Genomic DNA, 19,839 nt, shown 5'->3' with positions numbered 1-19,839 from the left:
GTGTGTGTGTGTGTGTGTGACAGATATTTCCTTCATTATATATTTGCAGTATGTCCAAACACATATCAGTCTCACTCACTTTCATGCTTTGAAGCTCCCCAGGTGTGTCGCGGGACGCCGGGGCTCTTAATGATCGCTCTGCCGGCAGATTTCAGGGCATCCATCTCGAGGTGTGTCCGCTCTCCGGCAGGTGGATTTCCCTCTGTCTCCGCACCACAGGGAGCTCAACGCGGCAGGCTGCGCGCCACTCGACGGCTGACCTCCCCACAGTGGAAAAGAACACGGGACGGGAGGAAAGGGCTTCAGGACTCTCCGCTCCTGTGTTCACTTCCCGGCGAAATGTGCAGCTGAGGGGAAAGAGACCCACGAATCCACTGCGCCGTTTCCAAACTTGAGGGCGTGTCCTCAACCTTCAGGAGCCACAGAGCTCCTGAAGGCTCCTCTTTACATGGATTGGCCCCCGTCTGACGAGGAATGAGGGCATGATTATGTTTGAAATGTTTTCATAACTTTATGGTTGAAAGTAAGTCTTGCACCATCGGATGTTTTTTTGCTGTTGTTGTTTTTAGTTTGGTATTTATTTTGTGACGTGTGTGCACAGGGTTGAGAATGGTTTCATGTATTGACTGGATTTAGACATTTGAAACAGTATTTCCTTGTTTTCCAGATCAGTGGAATAGCAGTGCACACATTATACTAAACGTGAAGTTTGTTCATTTTTTGTGCCTAATCCGTTCAATGTTTCTAGTTGCTTTGTTTTTGCGCCATCTAGCGACGGTAAGGGTTTTCTGCATTTTGAAAGAAAAGATTTTCTATTAGACTTTATAGGTTTTACTATTTTAAAATAATTGTATTTTCATGAAAAATGTAGAAATAAACTTTACGCTTCTGTAAAATGCGTTAACCGCTTGCAAAGATAAAATATCCACCTTATCCAGCAAACTAACCTGAAAGATATTAAATTTATTCTTACTTTATAGCTTGAACGTTTTGGATAAATTAAAATATGTTTGGAAATTAAAAGATAAAATAACGTTTTCTTGTTTCTTTGATGCTATTTTTATGAAATGCTTCAGAAATGTTGTCACCATAAAAAAAATATTTCTTTTTTGATAGGTATTTAAAAGCAAAAAAACAGTCAGAATTAAGGATGTGATCATTGAAATAGTTGCACCTATTGTTTTAATGACTGGATTCTTGATCAACCAACTCAAATTATTTATTGACAGGTAAGTCCTTTTACCTACATTTACATCACACATGAACCCGTTCACTCAGATGTGATAGTCTGGTTTCCTGAGTTTGTACAATGGCATTTCTGCATTGGTGCTTTTCCAATGTGTTTCAATATTTAAAAATGAAGGTGAGAAAATTGTGCAACATTTGTCCCTGAACAGGTCTCCATTTAATTTTATGGAAACTCAAACGTACACCCCACACCAAATGTACATGTGTACTCCCCAACACATGTTTTAAGTGGGGGGGATGAGAGCGGGATGCCTGGAAAAGTCACATTTGTGCAGAAAAATAAACAAGCTCCATGCAAAAAGATGCTGACAGAAATTCAAACCCAAGACCTCTGTGAGGTCAAAGTGCTAACAACTGCACCACCGTGCTGTTCTCATTTCAGCCACATCACGGCAGATTCCCACTGTTTTAAATAAATGTTTACCAGGATTGCCAGCCATCAAAACCTGCCACCTCTTTGATCTACAAAAGACCCAATAAGAAAACACAAAGCAGCCCAACTCCACCAAAGAAACATAAAAACCTTGTAAGAAACACACATTCTGTATTTATCCTTCAAAGTGAGATCTTTATTCAGTTTCTGTCGATAACCCAGAAGAGGCTTTCATGTCAAGACCACGTTCAGAATTATTTCACACCCTGGAAGTTAAGCAATGCATGTAAGTCAGGTAATCCTCACAAATCATCTGGAGGGGATGGTTCCAGTTTTTTCATGCTGCTGTTGTAAATCTGGTGACCTCAGAGGGTGACTGGAGTATATTGTTTTCGGTAGCGCACTACTGCAGCTATGCTAAGTGGTGCGTCAGAGGATCTGTGTAGGTTATTGTGAAATGCTGCCACTTCTACAGAGCTGCAAAAAGTTAAGACTGTGGTGTTTCTGCTCTGTGGCTTTGCATTAAAGTGAGCATTTTTAAAGACTAAAAACACATCTCTCTCTCTCTCTCTGACTAAAGCTTGAACTTCTCAAAAGGCTTACATCAGCACTAAAACAATGCAAAATCTCAATGCCCTCAGCTGCTTCTCTGGAAGACGGTGGATATGTATCCATGGTTTTTATGACATCCTGTGTTCTGCATTATCATCACAGAACATGTCTGACTCCAATAATGAACTGTAAGCACAAAGAGTGTTTCAATAATTGCAGCATGCATCTGTTAAAGGCCGTCCATTTCATCTGTGAGCCGTGTCTTAACTGCAACTGAGGACTTAATCAGATACAAAAGAGTTCCTCCTTTCTTGCAACATGGCTTGTCAAACACATAAATTTGATTTATGAGACGATGGCAGTTGGATTTTCCCCTCTCACAAAATAAATCATGCCAATCGTGGTATATTTAGTTGCAAAGGGTGAGGAACTAGTGAGGTAAGGTCTAAAAGTGAACAGCCAAATAAAGTGAGGACTTTAAGAAAAGATTTTAAAATAGTGAATGAAAGGTAGTTGGTTTCAGTTAGGATAAAAAAGAAAAACAGTCTGAACTCTGAACTAGACAGCTGTCATGCTTTCCTTGTCTTGTTTATAGTTCATAGCACTACTTTCTATGTCACAGTCTCATGCTTATATAAACTTGAACACATTCATCTTTTAAATTTGCTCTGTTTAAACCCGCAAATTCCTCAGGGGGTGGAGCGTGAAGGCATCTGGTGGGAGGGACGGCTTTAAAAAGCAGGAGATGGCCCTGGCTGTGGATTCTTAGTTCATCCAAACACAGGTCTGTTCACAGATTTGTCTATTTTCACTAAACCATCTTAAATCTCCATGCGAGGGACCTCATACGTCAACTGCTTCAATAACTTGGAAGGATGTCTCTTCAATTCCTCGTGCCTTCCTTCCGAGTTTTTCTCGTCTGTGAAGGTCCTCTCCGAGTCCTGCTGCTTCCCATCTTTCGTCCAGTCCTGAGGCACAAGGATAATCTTGGGAGTGTCCCACAGACTCAGCCGACAGGCTTCGGCTTGACAGCATGCTACTTAAGCTGGACTGTCGGCCTCCTCTTGGATGGGTTTCAATTTCTACGCACACTTCAATATTTGTTCCTTCCCTGCTGTAAATCCAAAAAAAAAATACAAAATTATTTGTTTGCAGATGCATTGAAAAATACTAATCAGAAGATACTCAATACTTACCTGAAAGTAGGCAATTGTGTTTCATCTAGTCTGCTGTCAGGCACACTTGCAACCTCACAGTCAGACAGGCTGTCCTGCTGGGTATATCCATGGCGTTTTGTGGCTTCATCCAATCCCACATATCTATCTAAGTCTGGGGGTACAGTGCTCGTACTTGGTAGGACGCCCACCTCCTGTACACTGACTCTGACTTCCTGGACACTGGTATCACTGAGGGCTGGGTTGTTCTGGCCCGTCCAGTGATCAGTGACTACATGAGAGAATAGAAGATCTATAAGAGAAGTTGAAACTAAATCAGACGGGGCAGGAATTAGGAATTATATGCTACTTTGTGTTGGTCTTCCACATGAAATTCAAGCAGAATTTACTTAAGTTTTCTTGTTAGAATGTTACAAAACATTTACAAGTCATGAATACACTCTGCGAAACATCGTCCACTCACAGCTTGCTAAGTCTTCCAGCTGTATTTTGTTAGTCTCGGGAGGGTCACTCTGGGGTCGACACCAGCCGTTCCTACAGAGCGACATGGGAACGACCCCATAGACATACGTCAGCATTAGTGGCACTCCCACACCTGAAAGACAACAAAGTATGCAATGTTAAATTTGTGAAGCATTTTCAAAGTAGGTTTGTCAATGAAGGCAGAAAATCTGAACATCATACAACACACTGAATGTGACCCATGGTTTTCCCATTTACGCTTCCTAAATTTTCACACCTTTCCATAGTGGATAGCTTGTTTATGATTTTGCATGTGTTGTCCAGTATTTTCCAAATAATTCTAATAAAAAGTAAGTAAACATCTTGGCTAAATAATATTGTGGATTACTCAAACTAAAAGCAGGTCTCTGCATATCTTACAGATTTTACAGAAGAGGCAGTTCTGTCCTGCTCATGTCATTGAGGCTAATCTGTATAAATAAAAAGTGAAATAAAGTAAAGTTTTTATTTACAGAACCATAATTTTACAAAATGTAGACGTGCAACACAGGTTTATTGTTTTATTCTACAGCAAACCAGCTTCCATCAAGGACAATGCGAAGATGTAAAGTAAGATAAATTGGAAGTTAAAATTCTTCAGGATAAATTGATTTTATTTTTTTTGAAAAACCAAAAACAAAAGCATAATACTTTTTTTAAAAAAATCATTTTAAACAATTTAAAAAGCTACACAAAACTAACACAAGGGGGAGCCATTCCTTTCTAATTCTAAACTGGAAGATGAAAGGAGATTTTTTTGTCAGGCGAACATCCAGAGTACAAATTAATCACACCATAAATGTCAAATTACTTTTTACATGTTTGATTTGTGCCCACTTGTTTTCAGAACCTTCAACAAAGTGCTTTCAGCAAGGCGATGATCAGCAACCTCACCATGCTGCGTGATTATGCAACTCCGTGCCGTGTACGATAGGAATTTGGGAACACAAAGCAGAGCTCCAAATAAACAAAGGGACATCATTAACGCAGCCAGAACACTGGGTCGCTATTGACTCAGCAAGAGTGTTAGAGCAGGGTAGGAGAACAAACGAGTCGACCAAGCAATTCAGAGAGAGAAAGGAGAGAGAGAGGAGAGAAAGAAGAGAACGTGTTGGATTTTAAGTGCGTCTCAGACACAAAGCAAAAACAATAACACATTTTGTGCTGCAAATATGGTGAACAAAATAAAAGTTGATCAGCAGTAACAACACAAGATGTAAGAGGTGTTAATGGAAAAACACAAGGAATCAGAAGTAGGGATAGAAAGCTGGTGCAGCGTAATTTGTTAAAGTATGTGTTCCAATGGGAGATCACTCATCGTGATGCAAAAACTATTATGAAGATGTGGAAATAATTTAAACATCAGCTTGTGAGAATTTATACACCTTGCATTGTTGTAGTTATGTGATTTATTTGTGGTTTGCAAATAAATCCAGGTATGTATAGGGGTACTGGAAATCACATTATTAGTCTGTTGTTTTTGAAATTGGGGTATGAATTAAAAAGGGGTTAGTATATGTTGACTACATTCTGATAATCGTTTAGTTCAAAGTTGTTGTGGAAAAACCAAACAAATAAAAAAACAGTACTTTGTTTAGAACTATCAGATTTAGGGTTTAATATTTTTCTTGTATATACATTTAACAGTATATACAACTGTCCCATTTCAATCACTCCAAAAATTTGAAAACTTATCTTTAAGCATATTTACTTACCCACTGTGACAGCTGCTATGACCGGCGACACAAACACGGACATCATCACCCCACTAGCCACAGTTAAATAGTGCTTACTTCCTGAGATATTGTTTTTCTTGCAACGACCATGGACCTGAAAGGTAATAAATTAGAAACAAATTGCCTCATGGAAATTTAATTTGTTCCTTCTTGTTGTTCTCCATCTGTCCAACCGCGTATCTGCATCCACTAACAAACTCCAGCAAAATACAAGAGGACAAACTGAAAAAGCAGTCTGAGCTTGTCTTCAACTACCACTGTTATGTAGTAAGTGTATGAGTGGTTGAACAACTGCTTGAATTTCTATTTTCCCAAAATAGCATGTCAACAAATAGCTTTTGCCATTATTGCTTACCTTACGGCCCATGTAGATTGGTATACCCACTATGATGACTGGGATGGCGATGCCTGCTATAAGGGAGATGACCACAGGTGCTCCGAGCAACATGCCCACCTGCCACAGTACTTTTCGAGTTTGAGACCATGGCTTCTTCCCCCAAAATGTACATCCCGAGGGACTGGAACACACAAGACACACACACAATTCAGTTCAATTTATAACCATCCTATTAGTAAGAAAGGGAAATGAAATGCTGTTGTAACTCAAGCCATCTAAGATTCTTTATGATCGATGGTGATCACTGTGTATCTCCTGTAGAGGCCTGTTTTTCAGCAGATCTGAAGGAGCCTTTGACTGAGGACACTCTTGTATTACTCTCCTGTGATCAGGATGTTCAGACCTTCCAATTATGTTCTTCTTGTTATGAAGCATTCCTGTTTGCTCAATCTTATCCAGAATAGTTCCCAAATGTCCTGTCCTGCGTTTGCATAGCGCTTTATCAGGTCCCAGGACTCCAGAGCACTGAGATGGTTAGCCCTTCCCCCTGAGTCACTGTCTCTCCACCATAATAGTCACATCAGCAGTGACTGATGCTAATGTGAACCTCTAAGCTGGCAGATCTATGGTCCAGAAATAAACAATGAATACATTAAAAACTGTTAAGATTAGCCCAGAAAGTGTAGCGATGCACAATATTTTGAATCACAGTCGTCATTACAATATTGGTGTGTGCAATACAGCAATCGTAAGGGACTACTTGGACATACCATAGTAGGACACTCTTGTTAACTGAATTGAAATCAATCAATTTCTTCATCTCCCTCACTGGAAATATCACAAACACACCTTGCTATATTATTACTATAACACATTATTATTATTTCAACATGAGATGTCACTTTTGGCTAAGTGTTTTTATTACAGAAAAGACCAGGTTATTTTTTTAACACAGTTCTTTGGAAGGTGAGATCCCAACATTGGCTTAAATCTTACTAATGCTTAATATCCAGCTTTGGTTTTATGCTCTAATCATACATGGAGAAATTGTTGACTGACTAATGCTTTTCTGCGTAATTAACATGCAAGCAATAATTGGCTTGCAGGTTCGGGGGTGGCAACATAAAGGGTACAAACTGCACCTAAGGGCTATTTCTTGCAGTATCTAATTGTTTATCAACAGCAAAAGTCACTTTGGGGAATTATAGTGAGGTGAGCTATTATTATTGTTCTCTGTTGCACTGACCTAGCAGATTCATTGTGCGGTCCTTAAGACTGCACCCTTCAGCAGAACATTTACTGTAATTGCAATGTAAGAGACATGAAACAAGTAAGAGGGAGAAGGAGAAGGGCAGGGGGATCTTTGGAAGTGATTCTTGTTTTAAAGAACTGACACATGCAGCCACCCTCAGTCAAAGAATTGTACACTGATAAAAATGATTACACAGCAACCACACATGTTTTCTCAGTACTGCTAAAATCGACCCCACCACAACGGAAATACGTTGGTGCATTAAACAGGATGAATGATGGGAAGCTAACGGCAGCTTCTTTCCAGGACTGAAAAATCAATGGAAAATTCAGTTAAAACCAATAGAGCATAAACTGGGTGTTTCCAAAACACATCTTTTTGTTATGATGGTGATGATGGTCTACATATATTATTCTTCAAGAAAAGAATATATTCACATTGTGTTGTATAATAGCATTGTATAATCACATCATGTTTTGCTAGAGTTTGAGTTGCACTTAACAAGTGAAAAAGAGAGATACTATAATTACAAGAAGTGATGTTTTTGATGAATAAGTGAACTACAATAAGAAACAAATTCTTATTTTCAAATATGTATGTGATAGAAACTGTGAGAATTGATTGATAAAATCTAAAATCCCTGTCCCTATAATGCTTACTACGTAGCACTGAAGAACTTAATTTAATGCAACAAAAGCCAGCACTCGTCGTAAATCAGGAGATTTATGCAAATCTCTTATGTGAAACATAACAGAGGGAAAGCTATATTTCAGCTATGAACTCGACTGAGCTCTCTCCGTGCATTAGATCATCTTAAACAAATTCAAATAGAGTGTAAATTAGTCAAATAATAATTGTTTCGGATGGCTTGGGAGAAAATCATGAAATAAATAAAACATAACGTTGGACTGTATCTGTCAAAAAAAAAGTGGATGCAGCATTGCCCATTGTATAAAGACTTGCAAATGTGTGAAGCTACCATCAGAGCCGAGGCACATAATAAAATGTAGCAGTGGTAAAAGCAGCCATTGGGCCGGTGTATTTTCCGGGAACATTTCCATTAAATTGATTCTGCCTGTTATACTTTACAAAAGAACTCAGACCCCTTGAACTTGTACATGTTTTTGTCGCACTACAAATCTTAATGCATTTTATTTGGATTTTATGTGATAGACCAACAGAAAGTAGTGTATAACTAAGAATGATAAATCCAGTAGACATATTATACAAAGACCTTAGTGCAATAACTGGCTTCAGATGGCCTCTAAAAAAACATAGTGAGTCATTATAGAGTTCATCTGAACACCAGAGCAAATGAGGTCTTCTGTCCACTTGATGGGGGGAATGTTTTCAATATTTCAACTGATCAAATATTCTGGATACGTACAGTAAATTATGGACAGGTAACAAAAAATTTTATATCTGATTCTTGGACTGCTGAAGCTGGTGCAACTGTCAAGCTCTGGTATGAATTGTATAATTTAAATATCGTCACCAGAGGGGGATATATTAAAGACTCATTGAAATAAGCTGTGCACATGAGAATTTGTTGTGGTGCTAAACTTACGATACGCTGCATGTGGTTCCCCATATTGAGACAACACAGTAAGACTGCGAGCAGGAATACCTGAGGTAGTGCACATCAGTGATCTCCTGCATACACAGCCAGCAGAACTGACAGGCACACACAGTGCAGTTCATGCGGTTACAGCTGCCATCATTAGTCTTCATGATGTAGGCGCCACAGCGAGGACATGCCTTTATCTCCTCTGCATCTGTAACAGAATAAATACGGACAACAAGAACTTGATACAGCTACTTTCTGACCATAAACAGATACACTTTGTATCTTTTTCTACTAAAAAAGCGAATAGCAAATCTAAGAAAAAGCCATTTATGTAATTGCCTATGCTATAGTGCATATTTATTTTGTAGTGGAAACAAGTCTGTCAACTTTATGACACAACATGTGTATAACATTTAGAAATAAATTATATTTTACAAGTTGTTATCTATTTATATCAGGCAGCTTAAAAATGTTCTCTTTTTTCAATATGAATACTCAGCCTGGGACTATTTTGTCTCATTTGGTTTTCCAGAGACATTTTCAATCACCCCACAGTACTGGAATTGGTTTTTATTTATTTTCTTTAAGGTTTTTTTGAATAGTGATGCATCAAAAACTTCTATCTTGGTTTTGCTAAATTTTAGAGCTGAGTTGAACAAAGCTGATTATGGTTTCCTGATTGATAAGTTGGAAAACTGTGTGGGATTGTCTGGTACTGTAGTGAACTGGTTCAGGTCTTAAATGGCAACCTGGAAATATTTTGACTTGTTTGGTTTTCCCCGAGGCACCATTCTCATGGTGCTTTCTTTCAACATTTAAATGATCCCATCAGCTCAGAATGAATTATTTTATGATCTTCTACAACACATACGAAAATGATATACGACTTTTATATTACTGTGACACCACCTGAACATAATCTACAACAGTAGTTACCAAGTAAGTGTGTCTGAAATGTCCATGAGTCCATGGGTCTGATTTTGTTTTCAGTCTAAAGTCAGAAAACACAGAAATGTGGAAAAAGAACCACAATTACATTTTTTGGGGTCAACATTTGAAGCTCCTCACTCGTCATTGCCAGAGCAACCGATAATTAAAGAGGGCACATCCTAACTTTACATTCTTGCCATCCTTTCTAAACCAAGGACTCAACAGTAAACTTGCTTCCAAGCTTACCTCCTCCAGGTTCTTCATTGAAGACATACATTGCAGAGGCATCATTTCCACCTGAGGCGTGGCGGGCACGCTGACGCCGGGCCTGGTCACACGTCTGGTTGGGATGCCACAGCTGTCGACAGTGGTAGCAGAACTCCGTGTCGCATCCCTCACGGCCACAGCTCAGCTTGGGACACTCTGCACAGCCGTAAGCTATGACCGCATAACTATAATTCAGAAAGGGACGCAATTTAATGCCAACTCTACATGCCTCATTCTATTGCCCTGACGTGTTGATGTTAAGTTGAAAGACTCAAAGAAGATGTGGAGGAATTTGAATGTTTATGAGAAGACAAGTAAAAGAGTATGTGATCATGTATCAAATGCTGGGAGATTGTGAGCAATTTGAAAGCCAGATGTTTTTTTTATCCTGCTGGCATTTTCAGCTCTGTGATGTTTTCCAGTTTGATTGAATCAAAGAAGTTGGAGGCCAAACACACAAAAGAGGATAATTACACTCCTGCAATGATCTTACTTTGGTGTCAAACTCAATCTGAATAGACTCTAAATCTCAGCTGCATGCATAAACTATATCCAGATGTCACTGTCATCAAACAAACCAGCAGTTTTTGGATTACCTGGATCTAAGAGCAATCTTTAATGCATTGCCATGTAAGGATGTTGAATGAAGTGAAAATGAATCAACAGGCTCATCAGTATGTTTAAGAAAACACAGAATCCATCTAAACTAAGCATAACACATCGAGTAGTTGTATCTTACATGCCATGGCAACAATAAATTAATAAATCCATCTGAGAATATCAATTAATCAATTTATTATTTTATTTGGTCGTATTTTCAATATATCGAGCGTCTGAAAGTCACAGATTCAGGTGGAGAAGGTTTCATAGCAACTCAAGAATCAGATGTAGTTAGTTTATGTTGAACAAAGCTGATGGTAAACAGCTGTCTCAGAGTGAGTGAGGTAGTTGATGTTAAAAGATGCAAAGAGTTTTTAAAAATGAAAGTTTACTTCATAGAAAGAAAAGAACAAAAAAATTGATATATAAATATATATATATATATACATATATATATATTTCAGGCTTTCAACAAAAAATCTCCTCATACAAAAATAAATAGCTAAAATATGGATCGTTGGTCATAAAATCTACTTAAAACTGAACTACAAATATTAAGAATTAAGAATGATATAAATATTATATTTATATCATTCTTAATATTTAGTGAGTTAGGCAGATAGTATTTTTCTTTTTCTGATTATTTCTGCCATAATGGTTTCTTCTGGTATTAAAAAATATTCTATAAGTATATGGGTACTTTTACAGAGATCTATTTTAACAGAATGTCAGTCTACATACCCATTGATTATTACACAAATAATTGATTTTTCTAGATATATACGTACACAGATAAATAATTAAACAATGCTCTTTTTGTTCTTACTAAATGTCCATTATTCTGTCAAACAATGTGAATATATTCACTTCATGCAATATCGTTTCACTTTTTCTTTAGGCATTCTTTAAATAGCAGCCTGTCAATGTGACACATATTTCCCTATAGCACGGTCTGCCTCAAGCTGTCATTATGTGTGGAAACCCCACTTTGTAGAGCCACTGCTTGTGACTGAAAGATTTATAGAACTTCAGGTGGATTAACCCCAAAAATGATGAAACATATACAGTGGTATGAATAAAATCCAAAAGGTTTTTAATGTTCAGTGAGAAACACTGGAGGACCTGGAGAATGCTGGGAATCTAATTTGTAAAAGTACTTCATAGTAAAACGGGGATGCTAAGAAGCAAAATATAAAATATAAATACATTGTGAGATGCTAATAAACAGTAATATGTTGTAACCAGTGTTTTTGTTTTGTATAAAAATACTGTCTGTGTTGTTTTGTATGTAGTTTATAACGGCATCACATACTTTAGAGTCATTGATTATTTTTCTCCAGTCATTCATCAAAGCCAGGCCTGTGGTAGTCCTGAGCCTAAGTGCTTCTGTGCATTTTACCACAAATGTCTGTTTTTCACAGGAGTAAAGCATGCAAAGTACTCCTGAGTAGGGACCTATCTTGTTACCCATCTATTCTCATTAAGGCTGCACGGCAATAGATCAGCTGTTTGATTTCTTCAAACAGCTGCAAAGACAGGAGTTAAATCAGATCAACTAGTGATGCACTCTGTTAATTATGTCATTATTGAGGTAAAAAAATATCCCAACAACAATTCCTCTCTCCATGAAGTTTTCACTGAGCTTCAGGCCTCTTATGGGAGGCCTGAAGCCTCCCATAAGAGGAGGTTCAAAGTTATAGTTATATAACTTGGATCGGCGTTGTTAATGGAGCGGTGTCAAAAAAATTCTAACAGGTTTTCTTTTAGGTTCTCCACATGGACTATTTTGAGCTTTATGAGTATGTCAGGACAAGAAAAATCACATTCACAAACAAACTCCTACTTCGTTTCCATTTCCGAATTCTACATACAGAAATATAAGAAAAAAATTGCTTGCTGAGTTCAGCTGTTTAGTCAATGAATCATGACAAAACATAATGTGTTTGGCTTCCAGTCCAGGTGTGGTAAAGGTCAATGCCATTTTTGGTTTTTGTTTTTTTCATGGTGTGCACTTGGTTGTTATTCAGAGAGTTATGCATTGTGGAATTATTGATGTGATGATCGTCAGGCCTCTGCTCTCACCTGCAGTCAGGTGCCGGGCACCAGCGTGTATCTGGGTCAGCGGCCAAAAAACGCCTTAACTGGAACTCCTCAAATCTCTCCAGCAGTGCCTGGTCATCCAGGATGGTGCGGACATCCAGCGGTGCCAGTGCTTCAGGACACTGGGGGCATGCGATGCTCACCCTGCTCTCTGATATCTCGATACGCAGGTACTGGCGAAGGCAGTCGGCGCACGCCCGATGCGAACAGGAGCTGAGGCGCGGGAAGTTGAAGCGCGGCTGGCTGAGCAGGCACAGTGGACACTCCTCCAGGTGTTCGTCCAGCAGCTGCTCCTGGCTGGACGAGGACAGGGAAAGGACGCCAGTGGAACCGCTGCTGGCCCCGCCCACACACGCCTCTGTGGCGGTGCTGGTCCTTCCCACCTCTGCTGCAGGTGGCAAACTTGATTCCTCTGCTCCCTCTGCTCCAGAAGCTCCTGCTTCTCCAGCATCTACTGCTGTGAGACTGATATCCTGAAAAAATGATAAAGAATATTACCTACGAATCTGACCGCGCGTTCCAAATACAGTATACTTATTGTTTGTGCTGCTACTGAGTGCATGTTCAGTTCGTTGTTTCTTGGCAACATGATTTCTAGAAATGACCAACTAATTACTAGTCTAGGGATCTGTTTTGTTACACTATCCATGGTAAGTACCAGAAAATGGATGAGGTCACTGATAGGCCAGTTAATAAAACAAACATCCTAAATGATTTGATAAACCTGAAGATAAATCCAAAGAATTGATCTCTAGACTTTGTTTTTGAAAATCTTCCCTACAGTGATTTGCAGAATTACTCTTATGCTTAGCATTTTTCAAATGTTGTCAATATAACTAGCGCATTTTATGTGTCAGTTGTACACATACGACTTAAAAGTTATACTGACAATTATTTGCATTGACCATTTCAGAAAATCTGACAAAATTTCACTTGCATAATAATTTGGAGCTTTGCATTCATTTGAGCAAAAAGTTGAAACAAAAATACACTGATTTTGTCAATAATCTGGCAAAGTGTCAGGAAGTTGAAGAAGAATGAACTGTCAATACACTGTAAATGGGATACAGTACAATGGGAGGTTTTTTTTTTTTTTAATCTGAAAAAGATGCATTGAACAAAAAGCAAAAATGTGTTCCCGGCTTAAATAAATATTTATTAATGCCGCAGACATTTTTCAGATGCTTCAGCCTCACCTGCTCTGGATGCGTGCTTGGAGTCAGAGTTATAGGCACCTCTTCTTTCGGCCGGGGCTCCACAGGTCTCTCAGGCTTCGGCTCCGATTTGGGCTTGCGGCTGAAAAAGTTGAGGAAGCTCAAAGGCCCAGTTTGTTGCTTGGGCCTCTTCATGTTTCGGGCCTTGAGCAGGAGCGGGAGCAGCAGCGGCTGAGGATGGCAGACCTACAACCATGAGCAGGATGCGGGATGTGAAAGTGGCAACGCGTCTTTGTTTAATCTGCCTGTGGGCGGGTGAGCAGTGAGAGCTCTCACGGATCAGAGTCTTGGAGCTGGACAGCTACTTTGCTATTTGAGCGAAGAGGAGTGGGAGAGATGGAGAGCGAGACGTTGAAGAGGAGGTAATCCCTGCCTGAGGGGAACATTGCTAATTTGGTGCTGTTTCAGAGGGCTGGTCATGTGGTTTATGTTTCCTCCTCTGCTTCCTCCTGAACTGAAATTCACATGGTTAAAATTAGCCCTCAACTGTCCACCACCTGGAGCTGAGGTCTTCTTTGGAGCATCAACAGTCCTGTTCCCTGCAGAAAGAAAAAATAAAAGTAGCATGAAAACTAATCTCAACTGAGAGTATCATCTACACAATACATCACATTTTAGTATCACTGAGTTAATTTAGTATTAAAGAACATCACAAACTGTCAAATTTTTTTAAGTTTATGCAATTTTATACTCATTCTATATTGCTCAAGTCCTTTTTTTAAAGACTTTAACAGTCTGAACTGCAATTTGTTTATGTATATTGATTTATACTATTGAAACAAATGGGTAACAGTAGTGCAAACCCCCATCACATTCTAAAACATTTAAAAATGAAGATGATCTAAACCACAATGTGAAACAAAAGTCATCCAAAAGAACGCCTAAGAAACACAAAGGCAAATGATGGAAAGCCAGATGGCTTGTCAGCCAAAACATCAACTGCACATTGTGAAGCTGGACTAAACTAGTCATTACTGACCAGAACAAATCCGAAGGCTGTAAATCAGATGAGCTTTCCACAAAGATGTTACATGTACTCTGCAGAAGGATAGGCTGAAAGTGAATCCAAGGGACTCTCAACACGATGTGTTTGCCTCACAAAACCATCCCAGAAGGTCTCCGTGGAAAAAATGTGACCACAGTGATATTTTTCTTCTCACCAAAACTCTAAATCTCTTGCTCTCGGGTGACTGATTATAAGGAACACAGCAAGGTCAAGATTCCAAATTTCTGTCACATCAATTCTGCTCTTTAAAAGACACATTAACGAGATGCCAGGGAATCTGCAGGAATAATCAGAATTTTCCTCTGCTACCTGGAGAACAGATTGCCATAAAGCTCCACTTGTTGCAGTGGGCTGTTGGTCAATAAGATCAAGGAAGGATACAACCCTTATTCATTAAAACTGCAGACCAATAAATATCTGAATGCAAGTCATAGCAGTTGGTATAATTAATTACCCAGCTTATGTATGAAATGCTCAGAGGTACAGAAGACTTTGGGTGTCGGAAAGTGCATTTATTGCCTTTGGTAGACAAGTTAAGGCTTAACCAGTCAACAAATAACCTGTGTCATAGCCAAAGAGAAAAATGGCAGAAAAGTCTGCAATTCAAGCTGATGTACTTGTTTTTAGGATCACCGCACTATGATCTTCCCATCATTATGTCTCAAGACTTGTGAAATAAGATCTCAGCCAATGAGACACTCAGAGCAGACGGAGAAGAGCTGTGACCTGCTGACAGAGAGCACTGAGAGATGACAAAGCAGAGACAAGGAAAACTCACTCTCTCCATCAGGCAGCAGTGGGCTTTCATAATCAGGCCCAAAGAGCAAAGAGAGAATGATGTCATTCACAAAACTCTGGACCAATTAAAATGGCTGTCGCCATGGCACCGAGTTGAACCGGACAATGGAATAACCCATAAAATCTGAGACAATTAAAGGTCATCATCTATTTCAAGGTTTATTATGTCATGTTGAGTGATTCTGTAATTGCAGTGAAGTACAAATAAAAGTTTTACATCAAAACTTTTCGGAATGCTGTTGCTTTATATGCGTGCCGATTTTTTACTGTGATACTGAATACGACTTGAGATTAGACATGTATTTCTGTTGCGGTGCTGTGGATAAGCTAAAAAATTGCCATAAATAGCAGGCTTTTCCTGGAGAAGCGCATCATTATATATATAATTTTGAATTGAAGACTATGCTCCGTTAAAGTTGGCACCATAAACAGATGGTTAGTGCTGATATTTTAGATGCATGTTTTTCCAGCGTCTGGAAATACTATCTGACCAATCACCACACAGCAACAACAAATGATGAACCAGGAAGAGCAGTGGAGCGCAATTTTAACTATGTCTGATACTGAATACAAAATGTTTCAACACGAGCTGGAAGTCATATCTTTTCAAATACTTAATCAATTTAACTTTTACGAAGAACTGTAAGCATATGTTGTAAATTTTATTCATCATCACTCAAGATCACATCACTATATTCAAAAAATTTGGGAGCTGTCAGGTTTTTTATATATAAAAAAAAAAAAAAAAAATTCCCTTCTCACCCACCGCGGGTGGTTCTTATCCTCTGAGCTCGGGTCCTCTACCAGAGGCCTGGGAGCTTGAGGGTCCTGCAGTATCTTGGCTGTGCCAAGGACTGCACATTTCTGGACTGAGATGTCTGATGTTGTTCCTGGGATCTGTTGTAGCCACTGCTCCAGTTTGGGGTTACTGCCCTGAGGGCCCCGATGACCACAGGCACCACTGTGGTCTTCACCTTCCAGGCCCTCTCCAGTTCTTCCCTGAGGCCCTGGTATTTCTCCAGTTTCTCGTGCTCCTTTTTCCTGATGTTGCAATCACTTGGTATTGCTACATCTACCACAACGGCTTTCCTCTGATGTTTATCCACTACGACAATGTCTGGTTGGTTCGCCATTACCATTTTGTCTGTCTGGATCTGGAAGTCCCACAGGATCTTAGCTCTGGCGTTCTCCACCACCTTTGGGGGTGTTTCCCACTTTGATCTCGGGGTTTCCAGTCCATATTCTGCACAGATGTTTCTGTACACAATGCCTGCCACTTGGTTATGTCGCTCCATGTACGCTTTCCCTGCCAGTATCTTGCACCCTGCTGTGATGTGCTGGACTGTCTCAGGGGCCTCCTTGCACAACCTACACCTTGGGTCTTGTCTGGTGTGGTAGATCTGGGCCTCTGTTGCTCTGGTGTTATATATGTTATATATATATATATATATATATATATATATATATATATATATATCTATATATATATATATATATATATATATATATATATATATATTTTTTTTTTTTTTTTTTTTTTTTTGCATTTTAGGTTAAAGTTTTCAATCTCGCCAGGTCACTGCTGGCATGATAATCTTCCAGGTATCGATGCAATTTCTCAAAGTGTTATTAACAAGATGACAGGTTAGAATGAGCAAGCAGATATAAGATTTAACTATTTATTTCGAACAGACAGTAAAAAGTAAAAAAATAAATAAATAATCCCTGCTTTCTGTGAGCCATTCCTCAGACAGCTGAGGGAAGCAGCATTAACAGCAGAAACAGGGGAGCAGCTCAGACATGAAGCAGAGCCGAACTGCAGATAAATGGTTTTCCTTTACCTTGAATGTTCCTAACATCTGTTTAGATGATCACACTTAGTGCTCTGCAGGCAAGTCTCTGCACTTCAGTGCAAATATATTCCAGGTTTTAAAATCTAGAATGATTCCTAAGGTTTCGTTTGAGGGGCATTCACCACATTCTCTTCATCTCAGAACAACTGTGGCACAAAAACTTTTATAATTAATGTTTTACAAAACATAATAATATGGTAGCTGTGCCAACCCTTTAATATTTTGAACACAAATCAAACATGTTGGGGGCTAGAATCATGTTCAGTCACTCTCATGGAGGGAGACACAGTCATAATAGGTTTTCCTGCTCCATATGTTCTTTTAGCCCCAATACTTTTAGAAGGTTTTATGTTCCTCTCATTAGTGTCAGTGTTATTTTTTTTTCCCTCAAATCTGCTCTAATCGTAAAGCCTCTCACACTTTTACTACTTTTAAGAATTGGATGGTGAAAGCAAAAGAAGAGACTAATTTAAAACAATGTGTTGAAGAAGTGCAAGAAGCTGAAACACCTGTATCTGTGTAAGCAGAATGCCATTTTAGCTCATGCATAATGTAACGTGCTTACAGCAAAATTCTCATAGGGGCTGTGTGGAAATAATGTCTCTAAATTGCACAACTCTGAGTCTGAAATGCACAGGACATATGTTATTGCAAGTCTTTTAAGAGGACAATGACAGATGGGATTGTTACACAATCTGAATTGGAAGCTTCTACTCCTTAGAAATCCTGCCACCCTCTCAAAAGGGAAAGAAACAGTTTTCTGGTTTTTCTCTTGACCTCTTCTCTTCACAGCAGTTTTTTCCCCTCCTTTCTTTCCTTTCTTTGACACCTGTTAATGATGAAGTCGCTTTTGTATCTGAGGCCCATGTTCAGCAGCGTCAGAAGAGGGAAACCCGTTGGCATTTAAAAATATCTGTGTGCTGGACATATGCCCACAGCAGCAATGCGGGTTTTAGAAGCATGAGGATGACCTCAGCCTACACACACACACACACTGATGCTTTCAGAGGAATTCCTGACCGAAACACACAGTTCCACTCTGAAAGCCTGTAGTTAAGTTACATGTTACCTTACAAGTTATTAAGTAACCACTTTATAAAATCATGCTGAAATACTGCATATTATTACGGCGCTTTGAATTATAAAAATGGACAAAAAGGGTGGCAATCTTTCCAAACTTTTTGATATATTCAAATATACAATTTATGTCCAAAATTCTCTTCAACCAGGCCCGTGTGCGCAAAAGGCTGTGCAAGACGTGCAGCTTTAGATGCAATGAGTTAAATCAGCACGCCGACAAAAATCAGCGCTCCAGAGCCTCCTCGCGTATTTCAAAGTTATTGTCATGTTTTATAATTTTTTTAAAATGATTTACGAAGGGGTTTGTCCAGCGCATCAGCGTGCTGTTGCAGGGAGTGGCATGTTTAACAGGCGATGCACAGTCGCATTCACCTCTACCTCCATTGCATCCCACATGGACTCGGCTGAAAACAACAACAAACCGTCTGATTGCGCGTCTTAATGTTATATCCTCCGCAGCGGGTCAAACCTAAATCATCTCCATTGCGTAAAAAAATTGCGTTTTCTTACCTTTTTTTTTTTTTTTTTTTGTTCTCCCCTCTATGCAGCGCCTCTTTCTCTTATGCAGCGTACACGATTCACAACTGGCTCCTCCCCATCCAGGAGCGAACAGTAGCACAAGATACCCGTCTCCTCCTCTTTACTGCCGCACAAAGAGCGGATCCTGGGATGGACAAAGCTGCAGAGCGGAAGGGGCAAGGGGGCGGGGGGTTACGGTGGTCAGCCCGAGAAGGAGAGGGGTCCTCGAGCCAGTCTGGCGGTGGCAACCCAGCGGCTTTTGCACGCTGCAGTGACAGCAGCCTGAAAAGTGACGCAGAATCCCAGGATCCCCTATTTAGAATTCCCACACCGGCTCCATAACAAAAACACTCTGAACCCCACAGACGTAGGCCTATGTATGCCCGCTACTCCAAAAATAGCATCCGCATTGCTGAAGTTTTAGCACCCCGGGAGCCTTTTCACATTTTGCTCCATTACTGCCAACTTTTCGAATTGCTCACGCAGACTGCTTGCTGCACAGCACAGCACAGCTGTGAAGTGGAAGAAAAAAATATGGTTTTATTAAAACAGATATATAAATGCTAAAAATAAATAAATAAAACAAAGCCATGCTCGATGTGGCTGAGGCAAAAAGCATGCCTATCCTCAGTAAGAAGCATAAGCAAAGTGAGCTGCTGCTTAGGGCCCAAAGGCTGCAGAGGGACCTCAAGATGACTTCTCATTTTACAGAATGCATATCTCCAAGACCT

General features: G+C 39.6%; 2 protein-coding genes across 3 annotated transcripts in view; both read right to left on the bottom strand.

Moving 5' to 3' along the window:
* Positions 1–367, bottom strand: part of si:dkey-71h2.2 (low density lipoprotein receptor adapter protein 1) — a 41,948-nt gene extending 41,581 nt beyond the window's left edge. Inside the window, exon 1 of the mRNA XM_055020075.1 lies at positions 80–367. Coding sequence (XP_054876050.1) covers positions 80–164 — 85 coding nt within the window. The 5' untranslated portion in view covers positions 165–367. The remainder of the gene's footprint in view (positions 1–79) is intronic.
* An 882-nt stretch (positions 368–1,249) lies between these two features.
* si:ch211-278j3.3 (E3 ubiquitin-protein ligase RNF19A) lies at positions 1,250–19,257 on the bottom strand. 2 transcript variants are annotated; one of them, XM_055020069.1, is made up of 10 exons: positions 19,100–19,257; positions 13,835–14,391; positions 12,621–13,111; positions 9,918–10,123; positions 8,802–8,949; positions 5,941–6,103; positions 5,565–5,679; positions 3,812–3,943; positions 3,370–3,640; positions 1,250–3,287 (listed from the first exon to the last, which is right to left on the bottom strand). In XM_055020069.1, exons 2-10 carry the CDS (start codon positions 13,985–13,987, stop codon positions 3,017–3,019), a joined length of 1,950 nt encoding a protein of 649 aa, XP_054876044.1. In that variant the 5' UTR covers positions 13,988–14,391; positions 19,100–19,257; the 3' UTR covers positions 1,250–3,016. The 2 variants fall into 2 exon arrangements, with proteins under 2 accessions (XP_054876044.1, XP_054876046.1); XM_055020071.1 differs by having other exon boundaries at positions 3,370–3,619.
* Positions 19,258–19,839: the final 582 nt, after the last annotated feature.

This window comes from Poeciliopsis prolifica, unplaced genomic scaffold (genome assembly GCF_027474105.1).
Source record: "Poeciliopsis prolifica strain line A6 unplaced genomic scaffold, Auburn_PproV2 SCAFFOLD065, whole genome shotgun sequence".
Classification (NCBI taxonomy): Eukaryota; Metazoa; Chordata; class Actinopteri; order Cyprinodontiformes; family Poeciliidae; genus Poeciliopsis; species Poeciliopsis prolifica.
Note: the sequence above shows the minus strand (reverse complement) of the source record. Positions and strands in the feature narration are given on the sequence as shown.

What these genes read in the sequence shown, in the direction of transcription:
- si:ch211-278j3.3 (XM_055020069.1), bottom strand. Translation starts at nt 13,987, where the DNA reads ATGAAGAGGCCCAAGCAACAAACTGGGCCTTTGAGCTTCCTCAACTTT. An exon ending in CAAGCACGCATCCAGAGCAG is followed by an intron (nt 13,112 to 13,834) that starts GTGAGGCTGAAG and finishes TCATTTTTTCAG; the next exon opens with GATATCAGTCTCACAGCAGT. An exon ending in GCTGGAAGACTTAGCAAGCT is followed by an intron (nt 3,641 to 3,811) that starts GTGAGTGGACGA and finishes CTTCTCTTATAG; the next exon opens with ATCTTCTATTCTCTCATGTA.